At 41.4% G+C, this 22,040-nt stretch overlaps 1 protein-coding gene across 2 annotated transcripts in view; it reads left to right on the top strand.

The window, feature by feature from the left end:
• Positions 1 to 22,040, top strand: part of LOC124711952 (protein MMS22-like) — a 148,350-nt gene that overhangs the window by 26,315 nt on the left and 99,995 nt on the right. For both annotated transcript variants that reach the window (XM_047242222.1, XM_047242223.1), the window contains one exon: positions 17,856 to 17,969. In XM_047242222.1, coding sequence (XP_047098178.1) covers positions 17,856 to 17,969 — 114 coding nt within the window. The remainder of the gene's footprint in view (positions 1 to 17,855; positions 17,970 to 22,040) is intronic.

Below are 22,040 nucleotides of genomic sequence, written 5' to 3'. Positions count from 1 at the left end.
GCACCTGAAAAATGAGACTAGAAATCAAGGGAAAAAAAAATTTGCCCGAATCTAAGCCACACCTGAAATTTGAGGCTTGAAATTCAAGGGGAAAGAAAAGGTTTAGACCGCACCTCCAAATTGAAACAAAGTTGGTCCATTGTAACATGAGGCACAATTGAGGTTGAATGGATGAAGATACAGTTACAGTAGTTTGGTTCGAATTGTAAGCTTAGCAGTTAAGCTTTACCAGGTAGCCACTGCTGTGTGTCAGGCACTCCATCCGTATTTACACGGGTACCCTTCCTTTTTGAGGTGCTTCGCCTGGTTTGAATCAGTTGCTTATTTTGCTTTGATCTGATAAGTGCCATTCTCTTTGATATAGGTGTTTACGTCACTCTAAGCCGAAAATGCATTATTGTACTGTGTCATGATAATGAGTGCTTACGACCTGTCGCCGCTCGTGGCATGGCTTGCTTTTGTGCGTGCAACCGCTTCTTACAATAAAAAAAAGAAGAGAGGAATTGTCTCATAAGCGAAACAATGGCAAGAGACTGTTGTTGTTACTTACACTGCTTGATTTCTTTGATAATGATCAACAAGAAACAAATAATAGAGTGCGTCTGATAGATGATGTTCTGAACGAGAGTCTAGCGAAAAAAAATTTCCGTTTGAAAATCTTTGCAGACACCTCTTTAGTACATTACATTCTGCACAGAAATTAGTAACCTGAGATTTAAAAATCTAGTCACTTGCCGTGCTTCATTTATGACTGTATCACTATTCAGTAAAAGAATAATACAAATATAAACATGACATTATATGTATAATCTTCCGCGTTTGCTGTTGTCTCGCTCTAGTTTCGTAGTTTATTGGGCAGACAGGATTTAAATTAGTAGCAAACACAAAAAAAATACATGGCATAATGTTTACATTCTTCTACCTTTTCATTTAATTTATTTTCTGACACAGAGGTTTTGGTGCCAGTATTTATCTTTGTGCCTGCAAAGCATGCCTGTGTAGCGCTACATATATTCGACGGTAGAAGTTAGTTGTGGCGGGACCTACCAACATTTTTCAGAACTTCTGCTTACTTTGCACTCGATTCTAAGTCGCAGGCAGGTTTTTGGATTACAAAAACTGGAAAAAAGTGCGGCTTAGATTTGAGAAAATACGGTAAGCTTCTGTAGGGCACTATGTATGCAATACAAGTTTAACTTTGGTAAACGTATTCAAAAGTGAAAGCTGTGTGTTACTTTTTTGTTTTACCATTGTATTTCTTATCCAGCCTCACAAATTTACATGCCAACGGTTTGCCTGAGGCACATGTAACTATCCAATGTTGGTCACCTTGACCATCTCAGCAAAGTGTGCAGCTTGTCGCATTAAGTTTGAATAGTGTATTTTCCGACAGCCTCATGAAGAGGAGGTGTCAGCATGTAATTATGTTGGTTCCGTGTTTAAGTATTTGAGGACTGTAAATAATCTGAAAGTTAAGATAAGGGGGACTAGGGTATTATTTTTAATAAATGCATGAATCTGTAATTATGTGTCTTTTCTCGTATTAAAACTGTAATTTTACAAAGAGAGAGAATGGCTGGCCAATACTTACCTTGAAGAGGTGAAATTCCAGCACTGTTGATAGACTTGTTTAAAATTGAACAACTATTCTTATCTTTCAGAACTATTAGCTCCTTCGCCAAAAAGGAAGGAAGGATTGGTAGGGGAAGGTTAGAAAGGAGAGGCATGTCACTTGGGGTAAGAGTGGCCAAACTGACATATTAAAGTACACAAGGGAGGGAGATGGAGGAGGGCAAATCATACGTTGCTTGTGTGGAAAAATGTGCTCAAACCGGCCCTGGCTGTAGATAATGTCCTTATGGAAATTGCCTAGCATTATATCACGCCACAGAAAGGCACTGAATTTCTCTCCACACATAAAGTAGAAAACTGCAGAAATTGTGATTATCACGGTTCAACAATAAGCTTAGGCTGCTGTGTCTTGCATTCTGGCATGAGTCATTCTCCAACAACGACTGTGTGTGATTGACTCTGCAGTCACCATCCGCATCAGGTGACCTGCATGTCACAAGGCCGAACTAGGTGACCTATGTGGTGCATATAAAACTGGAGCAAACAGATCGCTGCCAAGCTCGGAACATAGTTGACATCTTACTTTGACATTGCATCACATCCTCAGACTTTGGATACTGGATGTTTGGCCTATTCTCTAGCCAGGAATATTTAATACTGGTGACTGTTCAGAGCTTTACCTAGATTTTCTAGAGCTGTCTTTGCCAGTTTATTACTCTAATTATTTATTACTTGGCTGTAACTAATTTTGTTCAAAGTACTGCATAATGTTTGTGCCTTTGTGTGTTGTCAGTAAGTGCTGTGTGCTGCTGAATATAAGAAATGGATTAGCCCATTCTACAAGGTGAATAAGGATTCAAGTCACAAGTGATTGCATTGGGCTCGAAGTTGGCACGTTAAAGAATGTACATTCAGCAAAATTGGTCTTGAGTTTCTCAAGATGTGACAACAGCAAATGCAGCTTCAAAATCAAATGAGGTGCTGCAGACATAACAACAAGTACTGCAGAAGCAGAGGATGGGTCTGCAAGAAGCACTATTCCAACAGAGGATAGGTTTGCAAGAGTCTATACTTCAACAATTGCTTCACCAGAGCATAAACCACCACTTATGTCAACATTCCCATCAGAAGAAGAAGTGTGGTTTTAATTTTGAGAAGAGTGACTGTTTAAAATTATATGTTGATTCCACAGAAAAAATGATAATCCCTATTGCACAAGACAAAGAAATGTGTTTACATTAAAGACACATACCCACCTGCTCAGGTGTGAGGGTAGTCCAAATTCAGGTTGTATGTTCTCATCAAGTAGTGACAGTAATGTTATGAAAAGCAGTCACTAAACATATGGACAACCGTCTGCATTGTCACAAAGTCCAATACAAAAGACACTTCACCTCTTTGCATTCCAGTATGCCAGTCAGTCACTGAAAATCCAGTAGTAGACACTAGTCTATGTCATCTTCATCATAACAAAGTTCAATGTAAGAAATAACTCTGTCCCATCCAATGTGAAGACTGTTTTCGCAGACATAATAGTTCCCAAAGCCGATATTGGGAATTCATTCCCCAAATTGTGGAAGACGAGATCACTTGCTGTAGTCTGCTGTAGCTCATGACTTAATGCCGCTGAAAACTACAGTATTACAGCTTTTGCACCATTAATCAATGAGAAGACCTATGAAGAAATAAGCTCACTCCCTCTCAAAGGAGTAAATCAATAGCTGTTGTGTTATAGTAAACAACAGACACAATTATGGGGTTATGACAAGTCTCCAAAATCTACAAACAAGTCTGTTGACAACTACAATTTTTCATTGTCACTTTCCATCTAGTGCAAAATATATTAAGTCTGCATGGTTTCCAAACTTTTGCCTTTCACATGCATGGCAACATGAATATCATTTCACATATAGCACCTTTTACAAATCTGTATACCTCATCTCAAACCTTTTGACCTCTCTTTTTAATAAGGATTAGGCTGTGCCAACAACTAAAATAATTAGCCACTCTGAAATTTTGATGTGCATGACTTATTCCAGTCGCTTTGCATTTCAACCTGAAGAAAGAATTGTATTATCTCAAAAGGCAGCAGATTTTGTTACTTTTATCATTTATATCTTGCCTTTGGGTGTCATTCATGAACCAAATGGCAAACTAGGTATTTTTTGTAATTTCAAGTCTACTGTAAATGCTTAATGTGTGATTGACTCTTATCTTATTCCTTGCAATGAGAAATTGATGCAAAAACTGATGTGTTGCCCATACTTTTCCAAAATTGATCTCGTGAATGGATATGTACAACTTCCAGTGGATGTGCAATCGCAAGCTACTGTGGTCGTTAACACACCATTTCTCTCTGTCAAAATAATAAACTTACATGATCAGGGCAAACTCAGGATGTTACACCCATCCCCTAACAAACAAATTCAAGGTGCCGCCTTCAACTAAAAGTCAATACTGAGCCATTGAAGTAAGTTTACTTCACCTCTTGGGAAACTTATTGTGTCCCGTGTCGAAGGGAGATGGACACAAGGGGGTAAGGGTCTATTAATCGTCGTCAGACCAAACGTATGGCGAATAATGGTACTCCTTAGGTAAATTGCAGCAATGAATAGGGAGTAATACCAGGTGCACTCGCAAGGAACCCCTTGAGTGTGAGGTTGCAAAAATCTAATGATGTTTACAGCATTTGATGCCCCACATATTGTCTACCAGGCTATTCCAACCACCATTTAGGGAACAATGTGTTATCAACTTCAGGCTGTGGCACACACTGAGACTAACAATATCTGTCATCTTGACTCTGAGGTCATAATTGGATCATTCCAATGTCTGGCAGAGAAGGTTGAGAATATCAGGCTTGCTCGCCAAGTTTCAACAAAGCTCAAAACCTGCAGCATTTTCTTAAAATAGATTGTGGCCACCTAGTTCTGTGACTAGTGGAAGACTTGAACCAGCAACTGGAAAGGTTTTGTGTCAGGCTAGGCTATGATTTCCTCGAGTTGTACCATAGGGGTGATAACTATAAGGTCCTGTTAAGTGGTTCAGGTATATGCTACACCTGAAGAGGCTGCTAGCAGGTAGCTGACTGTGTGTGGAGTCTACACAATGGTTTCTTAGATTAAGCAACTCCTCATCCAGTCCATATAAGATATCTGTAAGAAACCGAGAACTATCAGTGTAAGATCCAAAGAAATGCCGCCCCCCCCCCCCCCCCCACAGGTGAGAGCATTAAAACCCTAGTATTTAAATCTTAGTGGTTAGTTGCTGAAGCATTTGCAACAAAGTGGTGCTCTTAAAAAGCAGTGAAGCTCACATAATACTAGATACAGAAAACTTGTTAAAATCTGAAGTTGTCAACAGAGAAATTTTTGGGGGAACATTTAGGCATGTATCAAAAGGATACAATAATGGAAAAATGAAGGCAGTTTATTTGTTGCAGGAGACAAGAAACTGAAATTCAGTGTAATAGAAACTGAAGTTGTATGCGCGATTGTTTGGCAACACTCAGTATCAGGCATGGACATAAAATTATTATTGGATCCTTCTATTGACCACCAGACTCACAAAATTGGGGGATGAAGTCAAATTATGTAAAATGCAAATTTGTGTGTAAATATATGCTTAACAGTAAACCAAGTGCTGTGACTTTTTAAATAACTTAAGAGAACTCCTCAGTTTGCTTGTACGTAGGTTCCCCAATCACTCTGTAATCATTGGAGGAAACTTAAATCATCAATCAGTTGGGATAATTATAGGTTTTTTAGTGGTGGCATGACCAGATATCATGTGAAATATTACTAAATGTCTTCTCTGAAAACTATCTAGAACAGACAGTTTGGAACACTGTTCACGACAGAAATAGATCTGATGGCAACAAGCAGACCTGACCACTTTGAGGATTTCCACATCAAAACTGGTATCAGTGACCATGAGGCAGTTGTAGCAACATGATTACAGAAGTACAAAGGGCAATTAAAACAAGAAGAAAAAATTATGTGTTCAGTAAACTAGGTGAAGAAGCAGTGGTGTCATTTCTAATGTAGAACGTGAAACTTTCAGGCCAGGACAGGAGCACGTACAGGAACCATGGCCCAAGTTTAAAAGAATAGTTGACCATGCGCTGTGTGTGTGTGTGTGTGTGTGTGTGTCTATATATATATATATATATATATATATATATATATATATATATATATATATATATACACACACACACACACACACACACACACCAAGTAGAACGGTTTGTGATGGGAGGGGCTCTGCAGAGTATACAGTAACTGTAAAATCTTCCAAAGAAACAGAGGCTACTGCATAATAGGTGTAAAATACAGTGTAGCATTGTAGATAGAGAGATGCTGAATTAAATGTACTTGGCTATCATGAAATCAGTGCATGAAATCTTCAGTGACTACCATAGCAGACTATTATTGGAAGATCTGTCACAAAGCCTAAAGAAATCCTGGTCATATATAAAGGCTGTTAGTGACACCAGAGTTAGTGTACAGTAATGCACAGATGAGAAGAACTGAAATCTAAGGTAGCAAAGCAAGAATTTCTCAATTTAATTCCTGTACTCCTGAAAAGATTAAGGACATCGATATTCATGTCATTGGCATTGAGAAACAGCTGAAATTGTTAAAAGGGAACAAAGCTCCATGGCCTAATAGAATCCCTGAATTTGCAGCTGAGTTAACCCCTCTGTTAACTATAATCTATTAGAACATACCTCTGACAAAAAACTGTGCCCAGTAGTTGGAAGTAAGCATAATCACACCTGTCTGCAAGAGGGGTAGCACAAATGATCCATGAAACTACCATCCAGTATCCAAGATATCAATTTGTTGTAGATTTGTAGAACATGATTTGAGCTCAACCTTAATGAGGTATTGTGAACAGAATGACCTCATCCATGCCAACCAGCATGGATTCTGAAAACTCCACTTTTCTCACATGACACACTGAGAGCCATGGATCAAGGAAGTCAGGTAGATGCAGCATTTCCCAATTTCCAAAAAGCATTTGAACTGATACCACATTTACACATATTATCAAAAGTATTATCATATGGGATGTGAAGTGAAATTTGTTAGTGGACTGAAGATTATTTTAGCAGGGAGGACTCTATAACTTATATTCGATGGAGCGTCATTGACAGATGTAGAAGTAACTTCGGCAGTGCACCGGGGAAGTGTTGGGATCGTTGCTATTCATGTTTTATGTTAATGATCTTGCAGACAGTACAGATAGTTACCTCACACTTTCTGCAGTTAATGCAGCATTAACTATAATGACATACTGTCTGAGACAAACTTCACAAATATTAAGTCAGATTTTGATAAGCTTTCAAAGTGATGCAGAGATTGGCAACTTGTGTTAAATGATCTGAAATGAAAAGTTGTGCACCTCACAAAAAAAAAAAGAATAGTGCCATATGACTGTAAGATCAGCGAGCAACAGCTGGAATTGGTCAATTCATACAAATACATGGATATAAAACTTTGTAAGGATATGAAATGGAATGATCATATAGCTCAGCCATAGGTAAAGTAGGTGGCAGACTTCAGTTTATTGGTAGAATACTGGGGAAATCCAATCACTCTACAAAGGAGATTGATTACCAGTTACTTACGGGGCCCATTCTAGACTATTTCTCAAGTGTATGGGACACTTACCAGAAGGAATTAACAGTGGATATACAGAGAAGGGCAGCACCAATGGTCACATGTTTGTTTGACCCATAAGAGTGTGTCATGAAGGTGCTGAAAGAACTGAATAGGTCAACTCCCTAAGAAAGCTTGCTTACAAATATTCAAGAACTGACTTTGAATGATGACTGTATTGCTACCATAGAGTTTGTGAGGACAAGATTACATTAGTTACAGTGCGTACAGACGCATTGAAACAGTCATTCTTCCCTCACCCCACATGGTAATGAAATGCAAAAGCCCAAATAACTGGTACAATGGGGTGTTCCCTCTGCCATGCACTTCACAGTGGTTTGTATAGAGTATAGCTGTAGATATAGATTGCCAGTGCATATGCCCTTTTCCAGGGATATGTGGAACACATCCTGCATGACATTCCTTGCAGTGATAATTGCCTTGACAGCATCATCGTATGAAGTCCCATCAAGTAAAAACACGTGAAAATCTCTGACTGCTGTTTTCTATGAAATCCAATCTTGTGGCCTCAAGTGTAACTTGCAGAAATGTGAATTTTTTTCAGCAGTACATTGAGTATTTTGGACATACATTACACGCTGATGGCTGATATCCCCCTTGACAACAAAGTAAAGCCATCACCGAGCTACCACCACCTACCAATTTGAGGGAAGAAATTAAACTATTATGAGAAATTTATAACTATGGCATCAAATTTGCAAAATCACTAGATCACATATGCAAGAAAAGCTTGCAGTAATTTAAATGGACACATGAATGCCAACTTCATTTGAATAACTTAAGAAATGCCTTTAGCAAGCCTGTTCTTAGCACTTTTTGATCCAAGCAAAAGTCTAATTCCTGCCACTAATGCATCCTAACATGGGACTGCTAGGGTTGTCTCCCACAAAAATGCTAGTGGTGTGGAATAGCTCATCACCTCTGTATTAAACACATTGATGGCACTACATGAAAACTACAGCCAAATTGAGAAAGAAGCAATGACTATACTTTATGAGAACTAGCTTTTCTCACTTTCCTTTATCAGGTTGCATACGACCCGGGACAACCGAGAGCTCTGGGAAAACCCCGGGAATCTAGTGTTGCCCCAGTTCAGAAATATCGTAGATCGTAGATCTGGGGCTGATGTGCAGAGCAGTCTGAGTTACAGTGGTGAGGTGGGTAGTCTTCACGTGACCCATGTTTACATTTAGTGATTTTGCTGTTTCCTCTTTGTTTGCTGCTCTCATGTCAAATGAAAAAAAAGAAAAAAAAAAAACAGATTTCTGTGGCCAGGAGCTCTCAAATGAATTAAAATACCTTCACATAATTATGGCAGTCTAAACTATGTCCATGAACCATGGACCTTGCCGTTGGTGGGGAGGCTTGCGTGCCTCAGCGATACAGATGGCCGTACCGTAGGTGCAACCACAACGGAGGGGTATCTGTTGAGAGGCCAGACAAACATGTGGTTCCTGAAGAGGGGCAGCAGCCTTTTCAGTAGTTGCAGGGGCAACAGTCTGGATGATTGACTGATCTGGCCTTGTAACATTAACCAAAGCGGCCTTGCTGTGCTGGTACTGCGAACGGCTGAAAGCAAGGGGAAACTACAGCCATAATTTCTCCCGAGGACATGCAGCTTTACTGTATGATTAAATGATGATGGCGTCCTCTTGGGTAAAATATTCCGGAGGTAAAATAGTCCCCCATTCGGATCTCCGGGCGGGGACTACTCAAGAGGACGTCGTTATCAGGAGAAAGAAAACTGGCATTCTACGGATCGGAGCGTGGAATGTCAGATCCCTTAATCGGGCAGGTAGGTTAGAAAATTTAAAAAGGGAAATGGATAGGTTAAAGTTAGATATAGTGGGAATTAGTGAAGTTCGGTGGCAGGAGGAACAAGACTTTTGGTCCGGTGATTACAGGGTTATAAATACAAAATCAAATAGGGGTAATGCAGGAGTAGGTTTAATAATGAATAAAAAAATAGGAGTGCGGGTTAGCTACTACAAACAGCATAGTGAACGCATTATTGTGGCCAAGATAGACACAAAGCCCATGCCTACTACAGTGGTACAAGTTTATATGCCAACTAGCTCTGCAGATGATGAAGAAATTGATGACATGTATGATGAGATAAAAGAAATTATTCAGGTAGTGAAGGGAGACGAAAATTTAATAGTCATGGGTGACTGGAATTCGTCAGTAGGAAAAGGGAGAGAAGGAAACATAGTAGGTGAATATGGATTGGGGGGAAGAAATGAAAGAGGAAGCCGCCTTGTAGAATTTTGCACAGACCATAACTTAATCATAGCTAACACTTGGTTCAAGAATCATGAAAGAAGGTTGTATACCTGGAAGAATCCTGGAGATACTAAAAGGTATCAGATAGATTACATAATGGTAAGACAGAGATTTAGGAACCAGGTTTTAAATTGTAAGACATTTCCAGGGGCAGATGTGGATTCTGACCACAATCTATTGGTTATGAGCTGCAGATTGAAACTGAAGAAACTGCAAAAAGGCGGGAATTTAAGGAGATGGGACCTGGATAAACTGAAAGAACCAGAGGTTGTACAGAGTTTCAGGGAGAGCATAAGGGAACAATTGACAGGAATGGGGGAAAGAAATACAGTAGAAGAAGAATGGGTAGCTCTGAGGGATGAAGTAGTGAAGGCAGCAGAGGATCAAGTAGGTAAAAAGATGAGGGCTAATAGAAATCCTTGGGTAACAGAAGAAATATTGAATTTAATTGATGAAAGGAGAAAATATAAAAATGCAGTAAATGAAGCAGGCAAAAAGGAATACAAACGTCTCAAAAATGAGATCGACAGGAAGTGCAAAATGGCTAAGCAGGGATGGCTAGAGGACAAATGTAAGGATGTAGAGGCTTGTCTCACTAGGGGTAAGATAGATACTGCCTACAGGAGAATTAAAGAGACCTTTGGAGAGAAGAGAACCACTTGTATGAATATCAAGAGCTCAGATGGCAACCCAGTTCTAAGCAAAGAAGGGAACGCAGAAAGGTGGAAGGAGTATATACAGGGCTTATACAAGGGCGATGTACTTGAGGACAATATTATGGAAATGGAAGAGGATGTAGATGAAGATGAAATGGGAGATAAGATACTGCGTGAAGAGTTTGACAGAGCACTGAAAGACCTGAGTCGAAACAAGGTCCCGGGAGTAGACAACATTCCATTAGAACTACTGACGGCCTTGGGAGAGCCAGTCATGACAAAACTCTACCATCTGGTGAGCAAGATGTATGAGACAGGCGAAATACCCACAGACTTCAAGAAGAATATAATAATTCCAATCCCAAAGAAAGCAGGTGTTGACAGATGTGAAAATTACCGAACTATCAGTTTAATAAGTCACAGCTGCAAAATACTAACGCGAATTCTTTACAGACGAATGGAAAAACTGGTAGAAGCGGACCTCGGGGAAGATCAGTTTGGATTCCGTAGAAATGTTGGAACACGTGAGGCAATACTAACGTTACGACTTATCTTAGAAGAAAGATTAAGAAAAGGCAAACCTACGTTTCTAGCATTTGTAGACTTAGAGAAAGCTTTTGACAACGTTAACTGGAATAGTCTCTTTCAAATTCTGAAGGTGGCAGGGGTAAAATACAGGGAGCGAAAGGCTATTTACAATTTGTACGGAAACCAGATGGCAGTTATAAGAGTCGAGAGGCATGAAAGGGAAGCAGCGGTTGGGAAAGGAGTGAGACAGGGTTGTAGCCTCTCCCCGATGTTATTCAATCTGTATATTGAGCAAGCAGTAAAGGAAACAAAAGAAAAATTCGGAGTAGGTATTAAAATTCATGGAGAAGAAGTAAAAACTTTGAGGTTCGCCGATGACATTGTAATTCTGTCGGAGACAGCAAAGGACTTGGAAGAGCAGTTGAACGGAATGGACAGTGTCTTGAAAGGAGGATATAAGATCAACAAAAGCAAAACGAGGATAATGGAATGTAGTCAAATCAAATCGGGTGATGCTGAGGGGATTAGATTAGGAAATGAGACACTTAAGGTAGTAAAGGAGTTTTGCTATTTAGGGAGTAAAATAACTGATGATGGTCGAGGTAGAGAGGATATAAAATGTAGACTGGCAATGGCCAGGAAATCGTTTCTGAAGAAGAGAAATTTGTTAACATTGAGTATAGATTTAAGTGTCAGGAAGTCGTTTCTGAAAGTATTTGTATGGAGTGTAGCCATGTATGGAAGTGAAACATGGACGATAACCAGTTTGGACAAGAAGAGAATAGAAGCTTTCGAAATGTGGTGCTACAGAAGAATGCTGAAAATAAGGTGGGTAGATCACGTAACTAATGAGGAGGTATTGAATAGGATTGGGGAGAAGAGAAGTTTGTGGCACAACTTGACTAGAAGAAGGGATCGGTTGGTAGGACATGTTTTGAGGCGTCAAGGGATCACAAATTTAGCATTGGAGGGCAGCGTGGAGGGTAAAAATCGTAGAGGGAGACCAAGAGATGAATACACTAAGCAGATTCAGAAGGATGTAGGTTGCAGTAGGTACTGGGAGATGAAGAAGCTTGCACAGGATAGAGTAGCATGGAGAGCTGCATCAAACCAGTCTCAGGACTGAAGACCACAACAACAACAACAACAAACTATGTTATTAGTTTCAGATTTTATTTTCTTTCCACCTTTCTGACACTCAAGCATTAATCACCTTGCAGAACAATGGAGTTATTTTTGTCAATTTGCTAAAGAAATTTTACTTTTATTTATCTTTTCCGTTGAGGCAGTCAATGTATTTGAAACGAAGTGTTTAATTCCACACAGTTGGCTAGTTTCAACTGTTCGCTGCTTTTCACGTACACGTTTTCATCTTCTAGCACATACATATATTCCATAATAAAGAACCAAACATAATACAATACTGGTACTCCAAGAAAATTTACATCCCGAAAACCACACTGAAAAGCTTAAAATGAGTTCGAGGCCTACTTCATTGGGAATCTGGAGATACGAATGAACACTTAAAGTATGCACTTTAAATGTGCACATTTTAGTAGGGTTATGAAATTCCGATGCTCTTTGATTATTCTCTGATGTCTCTTTTCTTTTGACATAACATAAGATCTTATAATGTTTTACGTGTATGGACATACAAGCCTCCTCCATCGTTGTAGCTGCACAAGTGTGGTGGTGCCTGTTATCTGGTGCTCTCTGGCAACTGCAGAAACAAACCTATTTCTAACAGGTCGTGGGTAAATATTGCAAATGGTGGTTTGAAAAGTGTTACTTTCAAAGTAAACTTCTTGTACATAAGTTGTACTGTGTGCAAGAATGTACGATGAATTTCTTAAATCACAGAGCGTTTGACTCTCATTTAAAAATCAACTCTTTGATGACGAGCCATTTAGAAGAATTTTGAGCCCAGAAGATCAGACATTTATGTCCTTATTAAAAATTTTACTGACACATTTGTGTGATATATCTTCAGGTGTAATATGCACAAAAAAGATCAACATTATATGTGAAAGCTTAGCTTCTCTTGCAGCGTGTTAACCTTAGAGACCAATATCATATGTGAAAGCGTTGCTTTTCTTGTAGCGACACTACATATATTAATTTAAACCATTAAATTTTCCTGTTTGTGTGTTCCCACTACTTAACATCAATATTGCTATTGGCTGACCACATCACGTGTCCTATGCTCTGAATATCTGCTCTCGTCGGCTGGCGAGATCACGTGAAATGAGCTATGACTGGCTTACAAAAGCACGTCACAATCGCGATTTCAATGCTTCGGAAAGTAACATGCGGTTTTTGGTGGAATTTGAATTTATACTTTGGTAATATGAAAATATGCAGTGTACATGTTGCTGCACATCAAAGATCTTTCCAAAATGTGTTTTTTCTCCTTGAGTTTTGTTTTCTAAAGTGCCGGCAAATTCTAGCTCATGTATAAAACCATAACCATTCAAAGGATTGATAAGTTTTACAGTTCCGAGGGAAAATATACCGTCACTTAACACCCAGGAGAAAGTGTATTTTTAACCGAGAAATCTGGGAATGTTTTTTCCTTGTCCGCGTATACAACCTGTTTATGAAACTAATTGCCTTTAATAACTGACCACAAAACTCTCATCATGCTTTTTTGGTCAAAAACTCAGTGCCTAATAAACAGATAACAGCTGCTGTCTCTCAGTAGCTGCCAACATCCGTCATTGCCCCACCACTCAGTAAGCAAATGCTGATGCACTCTCCTGGCTCCCTAAGAGTCCCAACCCAGCTTTTGATGTCATGAACATTTGTTTATACAAACTCGTGATGCCCTCTTGAGGATATTGAAAGGATTCGCAGTTACCTTGGAGGTCATTGCCAAAGCCAAAGGCAACAACCCTCTGACCTAAGTAGTCTCATATTTCATCACTAATGAGTGCCGAGACCGCATTCTTGATCACCCCATTTTGACTCCATATCTACATTTCCATATAAAAAGAGCTCAGCATTATTAACAGAGTTCTGATGAGGAACACTGAGTATGAAGTCATGTCTGAGTGCCCTTTGTCCGTGCGTACTTCACTTTTGCCATAAGGATTAGTGGGGCATATAAATATTGATTTTGCTGGTCCATTCAGGGGGCAAGTGTGGTTAGTCATAATGTCCAAACACTCCAGATTCCCCTACACCTCTCAGATGATATCCATCACATCACAATCTTCAAGTTGATTTTCTCCATTGAGGACTCATGTTTTGTGTTGGTGTCTGACAGCAGACCACAATTTTGTTCCAAGGATTTTCCCAACTTCTGCTCAGCAAACAGGATAGACCATATTTTTCACCCTGCATCCATTGGGAAGGCAGACCTCATTGTGTGACCATTAAAATTAAAATAATTACTAAAACAGGCCATGTTCTGTGGGTTTCTGTTTCTCGTTAGATGACAACCCTGTCCCCCAATGGCTATTTCCCAAAAATATCCTCCATGGGTGAATACTATAAACAGTGTGGAACCTTCTGTGCCCTGAGCCTGCCACATGGCTGGCTACGATATGTTTTGGGCAGCTACAGAAGTACGGATGAGTAGGCTTCCAGCAGCATTACAGTGTCAAGGGCTCGTTAGACCTGCCATGCAAACCAGCTCCACCCACACATCAGATGTTGGACACCAGGTACGAACAAACTACCCACATCACTGTCACAGGTGTGTCACAGTTTTTACCCCTGGCAGGAACACCTTCAGCAACTTCTGGAGCTCCACTATCACCTCATGTGGTCTGTGTCTGTGGAGTAGGAGCCTCTTCCACCACCAATTGAGGTCTCACCCTCCCTTTGTGACAAGGAACACATGGACTCAGATGTAAGCCCACCTATTACAAAGAACCAGCTCCAACCATGCACGCCAACTACATCACATTCTTTGTCTGGGATGCCAGTCTTCTCACCATTCATTAATAGTGAGTGATCAACTAAGAAGTAATCCCCGCAACAGGCTGTGTTACTGGCAGTTCCCATGGACTAACTAACTAACTGAGCTGTGTAATCTACATTTAAGGCTGCAACACTGCTGAAATAGACAGATAAGCTGCCATGTTAGGATCACTGCTGATCTCTTGCAGTGACACCACATCACATTCTCAAATTTTGGTCTCTGGATGTCTGAAGTTCTCTCTGTACTGAATATTCAATACTCCTGACAAAACAAAAGTTAACCTGGTTTTTCTGACTCCTTCTTAGGCAGCGTAGCTAGAACTGGTTTAGTTCATAGTGAAGTTTGTCTCTCTATTTGTTTTGTTTTGCTTTAGTGCACAAAAAGCAACTGGGGCATACGTGCCCAAGTCAAAACTATAGAATACGAACACAGAGATGAGTTAAACGACTATATGTTGGTACCAATGGACAGATTAGGAGACAGCTAAAAACATGCACATGGAAAAAGGGCTAAAAAACACCATAGAGAAATGGAGGTCCAAAACTAAAAATTAAATGGCCTTCGACAGCCTGCACGTCATTCACTAAAATGGCTGGTAAATCAGACAGCAAACCCAGGCTGGAATGTAAAATGTTAAAAAAGGAGCATTCCAGCAGGAAGTGCCGGACATTAAAATTGTGGTATTGGCTCTGAGCACTATGGGACTTAACATCTATGGTCATCAGTCCCCTAGAACTTAGAACTACCTAAACCTAACTAACCTAAAGACATCACACAACACCCAGTCATCACGAGGCAGAGAAAATCCCTGACCCCGCCGGGAATCGAACCCGGGCGCGGGAAGCGAGAACGCTACCACACGACCACGAGCTGCGGACAGACATTAAAATTTGGGCGCAATGTATACAAAGTGGTGGGATAACACCACTTAGCAAATGATGGTGGCTAAAAAGGCAGTGCCCAATACACAGCCAAGTTAAAATAATCTCCTTCCGGTGGGAGGGCTAAGAGGAGGTCATCCAAGGCCCTGGGAGAGGCTTAATAAGCCGAAGCTCCTTCCTGTGAAGGGAGGACCATTGGCGAAACCAAAGGGACACCATCTCCTGACAGACGGCAACGCAGAGATCATCGGAGGAAATATAGGTACTCGTGGGCTGAGGTAAGAGGACTGCAGCCTTGGCAGCAGTGTCAGCAGCCTCATTTCCTGGCAGACCGACATGACCTAGAACTCACAGAAACCTGACACTGGCCTCACGAAGAGTGAGCAAATGACAGTTTTCCTGGTCCTGCTGCACTAAGAGATGAGCAGTGTACAGCGCACATAAGACTTTGGAGGGCACGGAGTGAGTCTAAGCAGAGGACACAATGCTGTAAGCTGCTGAGCATAGGGACCAATTTAGCAAATTCTACTGTCTCTACAGGTGACATCTTAACACACTAAGCTGTCTGTTCCCATATATTCTTCAGGGAGTGTTTGTCAATTCAGTTCCAAACTTGGTCGTGTTCTCAATGATTTTTATCTTTATTACATCAGAATGAATTTCTGTCTAGTTAACATTGTCACAATGATGAGGTGCAGATAGGATAGCTGTTACACATTGATTCCAAGTCCAGGAGGCAGATGTCTGCGACACAGAGAACTAGATTTGATCTTATTGTACAACATTTGTCTTAGTATCTTGAGAAATAGCTTGGCAGTGTTACTTTGTTATAACCTTTGATGTGCAAAAGGAGCAGAGCGACTCCATGCTGGGTACTAAAACAATGAAAGAATGTAACAATAGCCATGTTTTTTTTAATTACCGTTTGCTACATAAATTACTAATTACTTAGGCTCAATTTGTCTGTGTGTAGACACAGCTCAGTAATTGAACATGTAGGTAGGGAGGAGGGATTAACCATTTTATCTCACCACATGATGGAATCAGCAGTGCATGTAGAAGTAGCTGGCTGATGTGGTGTTGACACCCCACTTCGATCTCCAGACTAGCCAGCATGGCATCTCATGGTTGTTGATTGATGGACAGCAGTTTATATCTCTGTGTACCCATGGCTGTACAGATGACAGTCAGATCAGCTTAACCTGCATTATGTCCACTGCTTCTTCCTCAATCATTCTCCAGGCAAAACCACCACCCTGTAGTCAGGACAGTGCTAGTGTCCTGACCACAGTGGCAGCTCTCTGTCTCCTGATGATCAGATGATGTCTTTTGTTTGCAGTAATTAGACTGTGGAGGCGGCATTCCAAGTTATATTTCAATGTGTCAGGCAGCAAGAACACAGTTGAACTTTTATGGATCCTAACACTGGACTGAAAGAAAAGCTACCCTGCACAGAATGGAAATTGAGGATACCACAGAATGACAGTAGACATCAGGATGGATACAAGAATCAGACTCAAAGTCTGAGAACCAAGTAGAAAACAGACTGGCATGCCTCCAGTATTCAAAGTCAGAATGCTCTTATGTGAAACAGAGTCACCTCATGGCTTAGAAAGGCTTCAATTGAAAATCTGCTGAAAGAGTCCCAGAATGCCTCACTGGATGTGCCTACTGGAGACTTTTGTTCTTCTTCCCCCACTCTTGTCCTGCTGGGCACTGAGATGATTCTCATTGTACTGTCTTGTCATTCGTGGGTTTAATTTGGAGAGTCCCCCAATAATTGTTCGAAGCTGAGTAGCTCGATTCTTTCGATCTTCATTGTAGGGTGCAAATATTTTTGATCTTGTTTTGGAAAATCCCTAGCAGGTGCAAAGCATGTGAATGTAGGTGCCATTCCCATTGCAGCCTTACACAATCTTGAATACTGGTGTGATACAAGACCCACATAAAGTTCGTTAACAGCCTACATGCCTGTGAATGACTGCATCCATGTGTGTGTTCTATGCATTCCTGAGTCGGCAGGAAGGCCCTTAAGCCTTCCAGCTCAAGTGCATCAGGTCCTCAGGCATGACTTTAAATGGGACACCCCTTGTAAAGTGAAGCACAGCACTTGTAAACCACTTCTACCCATCTTGTAGAGCTTTGTGGAAAGTCATGTGATGGTAAAATGCAACTTAATGGGAGTGCTTCATATTGTGAGGTATTACGACTTTCTGGATAATCCACCCATCACAAATTTACTTGTTAGTTGAATAAGAGCTACATTTCTGTTTTTTCTACAATTTAAATTGCTACATTCTTTCTATTCTAAACTATGTTTCAGATTTCGGTAACTGATCTACAAAAGAAGTCTCCATTTAGTTGTACATGTGTTAGAGAACTGTGGTTACTGCTGCTGTTCTTACTTGATGACCAATATGAGAAAGGCCACGGAAAAGTAAGTGCCTACAAATCTGATACTTATCTGTGTATATGATCTGTTAGTAATTGTAAACAACAAATGTGGTCCTTAAACAGTTGAAACAATTAATATTTTGGTCTGCTTCAGTTGTTAAATCTGAACTGTCAACTGTATCATAACAGGCACTTACAGAAGGAAAGCGATGAAAACATTACAAATTTTTCTCTATCCTGGAGCAAGAAACTACTAACAAAACAGAATCATGCACCCGAGACTGAGGCATTGGTACTAGCAGATAGCGAGCCTTGCAGCTGCCCCTTCTCTCTCTCTCTCTCTCTCTCTCTCTCTCTCTCTCTCTCTCTATCTATCTATCTATCTATCTATCTATCTCCCCCCCCCCCCCCCCACACACACACACACACACACACACTTCCTTACTGTACCTCCACATATTCCCAACCACTGACTCTTGTCTTTCACTTTCCTACCGTCCTTTGCTTCCTTTCCTCCACTTGGTCCCACGTCTTCCTCCCTCCTAACTGCCCAAATTTCCACTAAGTCCTTCTGCCTGGGCAGTCATTGTTTGTGTGAATGTCAGTAAAAAGTGTGTGATGAGAATGATATAGTGAAGACTAACCTGTAAAATGAGTCCATTGTTCTCAATCCTTGTGAAGTACCAAATGAACCAAAAATTACATCATTTTGATATACCAAGTGGTATAGATAAAAGTAGTCCATGGAAATATGAAGAAAATGCAGTGCAATTACAGAAACAAAGAGCTGAAATGAAGTTACCATTTATTTGCAATGAAAAATCATAGAAGATACTTAAATGACCCCTTGGAATATCAACACATAGCTGTGCACATATAAGCATATTCACATATATCTGGCATGAAGTTTGGATACTGGTGGCAGCAACTTCATTGTTGGTGTTGTCTTTCATTGCCTGTTGTACTGTATATTATCAGGGAAGGGGGGAGAAGGTTGTTACATATGCCTCGTGACTACAGTTTGCAAGAGGTCAAGCGGTCAGGACTTGAGAGTGGACATCTAGGGCCACTGTTAAATAACAGAACAGGAAATTAGGAAAAATAAAGAGAATATATTTCAGTGTATGGCATACAAGGGGTGTGCGTAGGGTCAGAAGTTACCAGGTTCAGGCCAGTCCAGGAGGTCAAACAATTAATTGAAATGGGCAGTGGAATGGGAAGTGGTTCATGTTAACTTATGTTGGTGACCGGTTGTGGAAAGCAGAGCCAGAGGCTCTGCCTTCCGAAAAGACGTCTGTTCTGTTTGAGGTCTGGATTACAAGAGAGAGAGGCAACTGTGTTCCGCACTGCAGAACACTCCAGCCTCCACACACGTGACCTGTATCCCACACACGATATTGGCTAATACCAATGGTGTGAATTCACTAGCAGTTTCAGCAGAGGTCTCAGGGCATCTCTTGTCGGGAGCTTTAACTGGACAGAACTGCCTCGGTTTTGAAAGACAGGCAAGTTGTGTCACATAGGCACAGCATAAGTTGCTCTAGGAGTAAACTTGTAAAGATCTGATGAGTAAACTTATAAAGATTTTGCTGGCCCTATGAAATAAATTTTTTAAACCAATTCCCTAAAATATTCCTTGACTGGCTGTCACCATGTGCACTGTATTGTATATGGATTTGTTCCATTGACCTTTGTGTTCACGTGTCCCCACAGGAAAAACTCACATGTTGTTAGATCTGGCAAACTTGGTGGCCATAAATGTTTGGTGACAGTTCGTTTCTCAGTGAAGACATCATGGATTTGTTCCACGGACATGAAGTGTGTTATGTTGCTCCATCTTGCTGGCAGAAGCAGTATTTTCTTTCATATTCAGTGAGTTGAGCACAAACTGTATGAGAAATTTCCATACATGCAATTGTGTTGAGGGTAATGTCAAAAAATATTGGTCCAGTGATGCGCATTCCTGCTACAGTACACCAAATACTGATTTTTTTCATCATGGAGTGGTTGCTGACACACAATGTTTGGATTCTCCATTGCCCTGTACCTTGTGTTCTGTGAATTCACATGACTGAAAAGATGAAACCCTGCTTAATCACTCATGATGTAATGGAAAGAGTGTAGCAAACCATCGATGATGTTATTCAGAAACCACATGCAGTCACTTAAACATTTCTGACTGTCATTCTCCCATAATTGCTGCAGAACCATTACACAATGTGGCTTCAAGTTAAGACTTATAAACATCCGCTAGTAACTCTTCCTATTTACATGGACCTGTACCTTTTGGGCCAATTTAGATGTAGACTTCTTTGGGCTCTGAATAATTCTTCAACAAATGTCTACAATAACTTCTGGTCTGTCAACCGTAGGAACTCTTTGTTGTTTTACATTTCGCACAGATCAGTAGGTGAGCCAGCTTTTATACAGTCTCTATATTGCTCTCTTTGCTGGCAGTCCTCTATTTGGATACTTGACGCCAAAAATTTAGCGAGGTCCCTTAATCAAATCTATTTTCACATAAGTTTCCACTATTTAAATTCTTACTTCTATTGAGAAAGTTATTTTGCAGACCGCAAAGTGAAACGTCTAACTTCACTGATGAAATAAACTGAAATGCTGACAACTGTTTGCTGCATAAAAATGTCCATTGTTGTAGCTGTTTACTCTACTTCAGGATTAAAAATATTCCATTTGCATTCAAAGAGTTACTTTTAAACTGTGCCATTCTGTGTTATTGTAAGTAGAAAAGGTTTGTCTTTAATGTTTCTTATTTAGGATTGTACATACACTCCTGGAAATTGAAATAAGAACACCGTGAATTCATTGTCCCAGGAAGGGGAAACTTTATTGACACATTCCTGGGGTCAGATACATCACATGATCACACTGACAGAACCACAGGCACATAGACACAGGCAACAGAGCATGCACAATGTCGGCACTAGTACAGTGTATATCCACCTTTCGCAGCAATGCAGGCTGCTATTCTCCCATGGAGACGATCGTAGAGATGCTGTATGTAGTCCTGTGGAACGGCTTGCCATGCCATTTCCACCTGGCGCCTCAGTTGGACCAGCGTTCGTGTTGGACGTGCAGACCGCGTGAGATGACGCTTCATCCAGTCCCAAACATGCTCAATGGGGGACAGATCCGGAGATCTTGCTGGCCAGGGTAGTTGACTTACACCTTCTAGAGCACGTTGGGTGGCACGGGATACATGCGGACGTGCATTGTGCTGTTGGAACAGCAAGTTCCCTTGCCGGTCTAGGAATGGTAGAACGATGGGTTCGATGACGGTTTGGATGTACCGTGCACTATTCAGTGTCCCCTCGACGATCACCAGTGGTGTACGGCCAGTGTAGGAGATCGCTCCCCACACCATGATGCCGGCTGTTGGTCCTGTGTGCCTCGGTCGTATGCAGTCCCGATTGTGGCGCTCACCTGCACGGCGCCAAACACGCATACGACCGTCATTGGCACCAAGGCAGAAGCGACTCTCATCGCTGAAGACGACACGTCTCCATTCGTCCCTCCATTCACGCCTGTCGCGACACCACTGGAGGCTGGCTGCACGATGTTGGGGCGTGAGCGGAAGACGGCCTAACGGTGTGCGGGACCGTAGCCCAGCTTCATGGAGACGGTTGCGAATGGTCGTCGCCGATACCCCAGGAGCAACAGTGTCCCTAATTTGCTGGGAAGTGGCGGTGCGGTCCCCTACGGCACTGCGTAGGATCCTACGGTCTTGGCGTGCATCCGTGCGTCGCTGCGGTCCGGTCCCAGGTCGACGGGCACGTGCACCTACCGCCGACCACTGGCGACAACATCGATGTACTGTGGAGACCTCACGCCCCACGTGTTGAGCAATTCGGCGGTACGTCCACCCGGCCTCCCGCATGCCCACTATACGCCCTCGCTCAAAGTCCGTCAACTGCACATACGGTTCACGTCCACGCTGTCGCGGCATGCTACCAGTGTTAAGGAATGCGATGGAGCTCCATATGCCACGGCAAACTGGCTGACACTGACGGCGGCGGTGCACAAATGCTGCGCAGCTAGCGCCATTCGACGGCCAACACCGCGGTTCCTGGTGTGTCCGCTGTGCCGTGCGTGT

This window comes from Schistocerca piceifrons, chromosome 8, assembly GCF_021461385.2.
Source record: "Schistocerca piceifrons isolate TAMUIC-IGC-003096 chromosome 8, iqSchPice1.1, whole genome shotgun sequence".
Taxonomy (NCBI): Eukaryota; Metazoa; Arthropoda; class Insecta; order Orthoptera; family Acrididae; genus Schistocerca; species Schistocerca piceifrons.
This window is presented reverse-complemented; position numbering and strand designations above follow the sequence as displayed.